The following is a 10,041-nucleotide window of genomic DNA, read 5'->3' on the forward strand; positions in this document are numbered from 1 at the left end:
CAATAGATATATCAGATATTGAGATTTTTGGTCACTTGTTATATGGATTTAGACCTGTAAGGTTGTGTTGCTGTATTTGAGTAAAGGGTGAAGATTTAAATTGAAGGTTTAGACAGCCAAATATTACGGTAAATTGCTAATATAAAGATATTCTCTTATGTCAATAATTATACAAATTTATTTATGGTAATTTTCTATTTGTTTGTAGTTAATCGTGCATCCGTGTTTGTGACGTCTGAAAATAAATGTCCTAATGATTTTTTGCCACGGAACATGAATCTTACGTATCGGTTGATCTTCACATTTTATTAACGTAATAATGGCTACAGCAGCAACTGGCCAACAAGATGTTAGGCCAAAAGAAACAAGAAGTAGGTCGCTGACCGAAAAAGGTGTCGAATACCAGAAGGAGAATAAACTGAAAGATAGAAAAAGTCTCCTGAAGAAGCTGAACAACCTGTCTAGTACTCTTCTGTCAGTTATTGAGCACAGTGACTATGATGTTGTCCAGAATTCATACAAAGACTGGATCAAGACGTACGAGAATTTCTTGCAAGTTTCAGATGAGTACTGTCTTCTACTCAGTTCTAAAGAAAAAGAGAATTTGTCGGTCGAAAGTAACGAGATGAATACATACTTCAACCAAGTCAAAATGGCGGCTGAAAATACTTTGTCGGTACTCGCAAGATCGAAACGGTCTGCTGAATCAAGGAAGTCTGTTAGATCAAAAGCTAGTTCAGTACGCTCTGATTTGAGTAAGGGTAGCTCCATAATATCTGCTCGTTTGAAAGAAGAACAGAGAAAAGCTGAGCTTAATGTCTTGCTGAATAGTATGAAGAAAAAACAGACTCTTGAGCTTGAGAAATTGCGGCTGAAACAACAAGAAGAGTTTTTAGATTTGAATACGCAGCTGGAAGTTAGTGAAGCGAAGAGTAACGTGATTGAAACACTTTTAGATAGGGAATCGAATAAGTCAATGATTGATGATAAATCGTTCCTTCCTGAACCATTTCCTACACTTCTGAAAAATGAAATAGTTGAAAATGATGGTTCTTACAGACCTTTGAATCCACGTGCTACTACGTTCATGCCATCTGATGTCGGAAGCGTTGTTAATGCGGAACCAAGAGGTATAGATTCGATTGTGAAGCATATCAAAAAGCCGTTTGTTGAAATAAAAAAATTTGACGGAAATCCTCTTGAATACCGGCGTTTCATCCGTCAGTTCAATTCTAGAATTGCTGAGAATACGGACGACGACGATGAACGGCTAAACTTTCTCGAACAATTCACAATTGGTGAGGCAAATAGAATTGTAACAGGTCTTAGCTATATTGGTTCAACACGAGGATATCAAGCTGTTCTTACAGAGTTTGAAGAACGATACGGTGACTCGGCGATCATTGCAAATGCTTTGTTAAAGAAAGCTATAAACTGGCCTATGATTAAGTCAGACAACAGTAAAGGCTTGGACGAATTCTCGATTTTCTTGTTAGAAGTAGAGAATGCTGTGAAAGATATAGATGCATTGAAACTTCTTGAGTACCCTGACAATCTGAGGAAGTTGGTGGGTAAATTACCATGGTCGCTTCAAGATAGATGGAGAACTATAGTACAGACAACGCGCTCTGCTGGTAATACTATAAATCTGAATACCTTAGTGAGTTTTGTACGGAAGGAGTCAAAAAAGGTGAACGACCCGATTTTTGGTAAAGATATGATGGCTGCTGCGTTAGATCAGAAGAAAGACAAAAAGTCTCTGCGAATATCACAGGGTAGCCGAAATACTGTTGCTGCACAGACGGGGAGCATTTCTCATACGAATCAACAAAACTCATTTAATCTTGCATTGAAGAAACCATGTATATACTGCGCTGGCGATCATGTATTAAATGATTGTAAAGACCTGTCTAATGTGGTCTTTGAAGAAAAAATATCTTTTCTTAAAAGAAAAGGCCTCTGTTGGGGTTGTCTCCGATCTGGACATCAGAAGAGAAATTGTAGATTGAAGATGAACTGTGATATATGTAAACGGTTGCATCCAAGTGTACTGCATGATGATTCTAGGTCACTTCCTGAAAACCCAGCAATTATGACACGAAGAGATCAGAATCAGAACACGATATCAGATGTAAAAGATGGAATTCCCTGTGGCGCCATAAATGATGGTGAAAAGAAGACAGATGGATTCTGTACTATGGCTATACTTCCAGTTAGAGTGAAAGTGAAGGGAAGAATTCCAGAAGTGATAACTTTCGCCTTCCTAGATCCTGGAAGTAGTATTTCTTTTTGTACTTCGTCGTTGTTGAAGCAGATCGGCGGTATTGGCAAGAAAGTGAGATTGAATCTCGACACTATGGCGAGGTCTACAATGCTTGATACTCAGATTGTTCATTGTTTAGAAGTCAGAGGTTTGGAAACTGAAGACGTAGTTTTCATGCCTGCTGTTTATACTACAGAGCAGATGCCAGTTTCACCACTGCATGTGCCTACAGAAGATGACATCCGTAAATGGTCGCACATGAGTGATGTTAAATTGCCTAAGATAGATGCAGAAATTGGTCTGTTGATTGGCAATAATATTGCGGATGCATACACACCGTTCGAGTTACGGACAGGCCCTGCTGGATCACCACATGCTTCCAGAACTAGACTAGGATGGGTCGCCTGGAATGTTATTAGATCTGGTGATGAAGACGATGATATAGTTACCGACACTGTTGACAAAATCAGCTGTGCTGTGAGTTCTCTTGATCAATTGGTTCAGGAAGCTATAGATTTTGACTTTCCTGAGCGAATTGCTGAAGATAAAAAACAATGGTCAGTTGAAGATCATAAATTTATGACGATGATGGAGTCCAATGTAAAAATAGAGAATGGACAGTACCAATTACCAATGCCATGGCGTGACAAGAATTTGAGGTTTCCCAATAATATTCGGCATGCTGAGAAACGACTGTCAAATCTGAAAAATAAGCTGTTGAAAAATGACAAGTTTCGACATGACTATAATGTCTTTATGGACAATATATTGGCTAAAGGCTACGCGGAACAGGTTCCTAATGAAGATTTGCGTTTGGAAAATGGTCGTATATGGTATATACCTCATCACGGGGTATATCACCCCAAAAAACCTGAAAAAGTCCGTGTCGTTTTCGATTGTCCTGCACTTTATGGTGGAGTGTCTTTGAATTCTCAATTGTTACAAGGGCCAGATTTGACTAACACTTTGGTTGGTGTGTTGATACGTTTCAGACAAGAAAGAACCGCAATAATGGCAGATATAGAATCTATGTTTTATAGAGTAAGGGTTGCACCGGATGATAAAGACTGCTTGAGATTCTTATGGTGGCCGGATGGTGATTTGAACAAGAAAGCCATACCATTCCGTATGTTAGTTCACTTATTTGGGGCAATCTCATCCCCGAGTTGTTCTAACTGGGCTTTACGCCGGACAGCCACTGACAACGTTAGCAAGTATGAAGTAGAAGTTACCAATACAGTCTTGAAAAACTTCTATGTTGATGACTGTTTGAAGTCTCGTGTACAAGATGGTCAAAATCCAGAATTTGTGATGAAACTGATATCTCTGTGTAAAGAAGGGGGCTTTCGACTCACCAAGTTTGTAAGTAATGATCGTTCTGTAATTGAAAGTTTGCCAGAAGAAGAGCTTGCTAAATCTTGCAAGGAGTTGAAGAGTCTGGATTTTGGTTCGCCAACAGAAAGAGCATTGGGCGTCCACTGGAATATAGAGAACGACACTTATGGCTTCAGGATAACTTCTAAGCATCAACCAAATACACGCAGAGGGATTTTGTCAACGGTCAGCACAGTCTATGATCCTTTGGGTATTGCTGCCCCATATGTACTGCCGGTGAAAATTCTGCTACAGGACTTATGTAGAGAGAAGCTTTCATGGGATGAAGAAATTCCTGAAAAATATCTGAAAGTTTGGGAGAAATGGCAGGAAGGTTTACCTGGCCTTGAAGAGTTGGCTATATCACGATGCTTCAAACCTCAATGGTTTCATGGTTCTTCGAAATCTTGTCAGCTGCATCATTTTGCGGACGCAAGTGATGTTGGGTACGGCACTGTATCATATTTGCGCCTTGAAGATGAAAATGGTCAAGTACATTGTTGTTTTATATTTGCTAAAAGCAGAGTAGCTCCTTTGAAGAAAATGACAGTTCCTAGGATGGAATTAGCTGCAGCTGCATTACTGATTAAGATGAATAAGATGATGTTGGAAGAATTGGAGTACAGTGTTTCAAATGTATATTTTTGGAGCGACAGCACTGCAGTACTGAAATATATTGCTAATGAAACTGCTCGTTATCACACTTTCGTAGCGAATAGAGTGAATTTAATTAGAGATGGTTCAAGTATTCAGCAGTGGAAGTTTGTAGATGGTCATCTGAACCCAGCAGATTATGCGTCTAGGGGTTTGTCACTGGGTTGTATAGAACAAAACTCAGTAGTATGGTTACACGGCCCGGAGTTCCTTTGGAAGCCAATATCTGAGTGGCCACGTCAACACGGTGTTTTACGGTCCCTGAGTGATGATGATGTTGAGTTGAAGAAGACTTCTAATGCTGTACTTTCGGTTTCTGATGATGATCCTATAAAACATCTATTTAACTACTACTCAAGCTGGCATAGACTCAAACGTGCCGTTGCATGGTTTTTAAGGTTGAAAGATTGTTTGCTGTTGAGAGTAAGTGAACGTCTTTCTGGTGAAAACGCTAATGCTGAACGATTGAATACCAATAAGCTGAGTACTGTTGATCTTCAAAGAGCCGAGCTGGCAATTATTAAATGCGTACAGGAAGATTATTTCAGGAAAGAATTAGTGATTCTCCGTTCAAATGATAGAAAGTTGATTCCCAGAGGTAGTCAATTGTATCAACTAGATCCTGTTTTAGAAGACGATATAATCCGTGTTGGTGGTCGGCTGAGAAAAGCATATTTTCTTGAATATGAACAACGACATCCGGTTGTATTGCCTAGATGTTCTCATGTGTCGAAATTGATAATGTTGAGTGTTCATGCATCGGTCGGGCATCTTGGTAAAAGCTCAATGTTAGCCCGATTGCGCGAGCGTTACTGGATTTTAAGGGCTAATCAACTGGTTAAGGATATAACGAGGAAATGTGTTTTATGTAAAAAGTACCGTGGTCAAGTTTGTAATCAGAAGATGGCAGATCTTCCTCAAGAGCGATTGTTGCCTGACAATCCGCCATTTACTAATACGGGAACAGATTACTTTGGCCCGTTTGAGGTAAAACGGGGTCGTTGTATTGAGAAGCGTTATGGTGTTATCTTCACCTGCCTGGTAACTAGGGCTGTTCATTTGGAGGTCTCGCCTACTCTGGACACATCTGGTTGTATTAACGCTTATCGCAGATTTATCGCACGACGTGGAAATGTACGTCTAATTCGATCTGATAATGGAACCAATTTTGTTGGAACCAATCGAGAGCTACAGAGGAATATTGATTGTTGGAATAAGGACCAAATCCATGATTTCTTATTGCAGAACAATGTCAAGTGGATTTTTAATCCTCCAGGTGCGAGTCACTTTGGAGGTGTATGGGAACGCCTCATTCGTTCCGTCCGTAAAATCTTGTTTTCATTGATGAAAGAACAAGGTTCAAATCTAAATGATGATAATTTATCCACATTGTTCTGTGAGGTCGAGTCGATTTTGAATAGTCGACCTATATCTACGTTATCAAATGATCCAAATGATCTACAACCTTTAACACCTATTACTGTTACACAAAGGATCTACTTTTCCTCCCGGACTATTTGACAAATCCGATTTATATACTCGACGTCGTTGGAGGCAAGTTCAGCATATTGCGAATGTTTTCTGGAAGCGGTGGACATCTGAGTATTTGCATCTCCTGCAGATTCGCAGTAAATGGAATACTGCGAAACGAAACGTATGTGTTGGAGATATTGTCTTCATCGTCGATTGATCCATCCGTAACTCGTGGACTCTATCGCGTATTTCAGAAGTCCATCGTGATCGAAAAGGTTTTGTTCGTTCGGCTTCAGTAAGAACGGCAAAGGGTACTATTTTTCAGCGTCCTATTGATAAGCTGTGCGTTCTCGTCGAAAATGAAATTAAACTTTAGATTCTCTTTGTTACTTTAGATTCATCGTGCTTAACAGTCAAGAATAGGTTTTTGTTTTTGGACATTATCGTTATTATGTTAATTGAGTTTCTCAATTAGGGGGCGGGTATGTAAGGAATAATTCCTGAAATTCTGCTTTATTGTATTCTGTATACTGTATTTGATATATTTCTATGGTTGTTATTTCATGGTTTCTGGTCATGGTAATTCTATAGCCTGAGAATTTGTATAGTTCAATAGATATATCAGATATTGAGATTTTTGGTCACTTGTTATATGGATTTAGACCTGTAAGGTTGTGTTGCTGTATTTGAGTAAAGGGTGAAGATTTAAATTGAAGGTTTAGACAGCCAAATATTACGGTAAATTGCTAATATAAAGATATTCTCTTATGTCAATAATTATACAAATTTATTTATGGTAATTTTCTATTTGTTTGTAGTTAATCGTGCATCCGTGTTTGTGACGTCTGAAAATAAATGTCCTAATGATTTTTTGCCACGGAACATGAATCTTACGTATCGGTTGATCTTCACAAGTCATAAGAAAGTAATCTAATGTTTTCTCTAAAGTCTTTAACAATTGAATTATATTTTTGATTTAAAACCCAAGTTGTTATCCCAAAATGTCTCCCAGAGAAAGCTAAATAGCATAACTCACTTTCTCTAACTTTTGAATCATGTAAATTTGCACAATCATCTATGATAAATAATGTATTTGATCCTTTATAAATATCAATTGCTATTTTTATACAATTATCTAAATTTTCTTTTACTGTTTTAGGATCTAATATAATAAATTTATTATTTCTAGTAATATTTCTATCATAAGTTTGATTAAATTCATATGTTGGACAAAATAATACTATATTATCAAAATAGTTTTTGTAAACAGTTTCTAATAAATTTAATATAAAATAAGTTTTTCCACAATTTGTTACACCAGAAATTAACATATTATGAGGCTCAAATATAAATAATTCCTTATTCATTTATATATTTTTAATTTTACTTGATAATATCCATTCATTAAATTTATCTGGCCATCCAACCCATTTTACTAAAGAATATTTTTTTCTTTTAATACTTTTTGTTTTTAATACTTTTTCAATTTTATATTCTTGTTTTAGATTTTCAGTAGTTAAACTTAATTCTTCTTCGTAAAAGTAGCCATCAACTTCTTCACCATCTAAATCTTCTAATTTATAGACATATGGTTTTGTTGTTATTACCTTTTTTATTTTATATATTTCTCTAGTAAAATTTCGATCGTATCCTTTGTCAAATATCTTTTTATACTTAGAAATTCTAACATTTTGACCAACTTTAAATTTAGGTTCACCAAAATCATCTACAAGAAATGCTCCATATAAATTATTCCAAACAATTTCAGCATTTTCAGATTTTCTAGCATCAATAGGTTTCATTCCAATAGAAGAATGATAAGAATTATTATATCCTTCTATCAATTTTAGCAAAACATCAATCCATTTAAAAGTATTATTTGCTGTAAAATATTTCCACATTCTTGTTCTTAATGTTCTATTAAATCGTTCAACAACTGCTGCTTTTTTATCCGATTTTGTTGAAAAATATTTAATATTATGAAAATCTAAAAGTCCATGAACTAATGAATTATCAAATTCTTTTCCATCATCAAATTGAATTTTTTCTGGTTTTAGTTTACCACCTGAAAGAAATTTTCTTAAAACATGTGATGTTTGTGCAGCATCTTTTCTATAAAGTGGGAAGCTCCATACATAACGACTAAAAATATCAATTATATTCAATATCCACCAATAATCATTATTATCTTTTTTAAGATTTTTCATATCAATTAAATCTCCTTGCCACTGTTGATCTACATAACTTACCATAGTTTTACGAGTTTTATATTTTCTAACAATTTTTTTATGTGTTGTATATGTTGGTTGTTCTAACATAAATTCATTTATATCTTTATATTTAACTAAATTTTGTGGGATTATCTTATCTAATTTATCTTGTTTTACTTTACGCCATATATTTTTAGTAGAAGAATAAGCAACCGAACTCTCAGGGTTGTAATATAAATTTCTTAAATATTGTTCTTTAGTATTAGGAGTTTTTTTACCACCCATTTATATATCCTTAATTTTAACTTTATATTTCTAATATTGAATACTATCTAATTGAGAATTTACAATATTTAATTGTGCGTCAGATATAATATAAATGTGCATTTTAAAATTTTTGATTCCTTTATTCTTTTTCATGAATAATTGTATTCCATCTTTAGTGTTCTGTATTTTTTTTCCAGAACCATGTAATGAATTATCTTCAGTTGTTCTAAAATCTAACCATAATGCATATTTATTGCCGGTATAATAATCAATTTGATTAATATTACAATTTTCAAATGATTTTACTTTTTCATTCATAAAATGTTTTCTAATTTCTGGCCATTGATCATTCATTCTCATTCCTTGACAAAATATTTTATTTGCTATTCCTTCGATAGTTATTTCTACTTTTGTTATTTCAGGATTATAATAATTATCAACATTTATTGCGCCATTAGTATACGTTCCAATGGTAAAAAATATTAATATACCTTTAATAGATCTTCTAGGAAAGTTAATATTCTCATTAATAATTTCATCATTTGCATTAATAGTGCATCATCAATATAATCATATAATAATGAAAATCCTTGATTGTATTGAGTTTGAATTGTGCTAGCAATATTTTCATTAGTTATTGTGTTATATTCTAAACATATATTCGATAATTTATAACTCATATCTTTAACAACGCTAGATAATACAATTTCATTTACAGGAGCAAATGTTATCTCAAATATAATATCTTCTTGAATTGCGTATTTATATAAAGGTGCATTATTATTTATCAATTCAAAATCTAATGGAATTTTATATTTGCTTCCATAAATCTTTTTAATCAAATTATCTACGTCATTATTTACTACTGCGTTATTGGCTTCAGATCTTAATTTATTTTGGTTTTCTGATTGAATTCCTTGAAATATCATATTATTTCTATTTTCTTTAGTTAACCATAAATCTTTATAATGCATAAATAAATTATAATCATCTAATGAGAAAACTGTTTCTGGACCAATCTTTATTGTTAACTTTTTAATCAAATATCTTCCAACATTATCAACGACATAATTATTATTATTGCCAGATACTTTTATATCGGCTGATAAATAAATACTGTTTGGAACATAAAAAGTATTTTGTGTTAATCTAGGAATTCTAACATATAAAGTTTCATCGGGATTAATATTTGAAGGGTTATGAGTAATTATCTGATGTGATCTTTCTGCTTTAATAGCATTAGATATTCTATGATTCTTCGAAGGACTTATATAACTCCCACTCATTTATTTAACAAAAAAATTAATTATTTATTTTTTTGATATCATATTTACTAAACCAAAAATAATAGCACTTACAACTGTAATTAAAAATAAAATAATATGTTCAGCAGCAAAGTTAATAATGTTTCCTGCAGATTTCAATATAAAACCAACAATTGAAGCAATAATTCCTGGCAATGCTGCAGCAGATTTTTTAGATAGTTCCCATAAATATTTTGCTAATTTTTTTAAACCATCCTTAACTTTATCTTGTATAGAATTATTTCCTGGAGGTTTATCTGGTTTATTTGGAGTAGATTTCAAAGCATTTGATATTACTAAACCAATTGTTGTAAATAACATAGTTACAGCTGTTAGAATTGAAAGAATTGTTATTCCTTCTAATTTAAATAATAACTTTATTCTATCTTTCAATGATAATTCAGAATTTGGTTTAATCAACAAATCTTTAAAAATAACTTTTAATCTATTAATATTATAATCATATGATTTTAATAATAATTTAATTTCTTCTTTC

General features: G+C 33.8%; 1 protein-coding gene across 1 annotated transcript; it reads left to right on the forward strand.

Annotated features, from left to right (window-relative positions):
- The first annotated feature begins 319 nt into the window (after positions 1-319).
- LOC141902132 (uncharacterized) lies at positions 320-5,812 on the forward strand. The gene has a single exon (XM_074789771.1). The coding sequence runs from the start codon at positions 320-322 to the stop codon at positions 5,810-5,812; it is 5,493 nt and encodes a 1,830-aa protein (XP_074645872.1).
- Positions 5,813-10,041: the final 4,229 nt, after the last annotated feature.

The sequence above is a fragment of the Tubulanus polymorphus genome, chromosome 3 (genome assembly GCF_964204645.1).
Source record: "Tubulanus polymorphus chromosome 3, tnTubPoly1.2, whole genome shotgun sequence".
Taxonomy (NCBI): domain Eukaryota; kingdom Metazoa; phylum Nemertea; class Palaeonemertea; order Tubulaniformes; family Tubulanidae; genus Tubulanus; species Tubulanus polymorphus.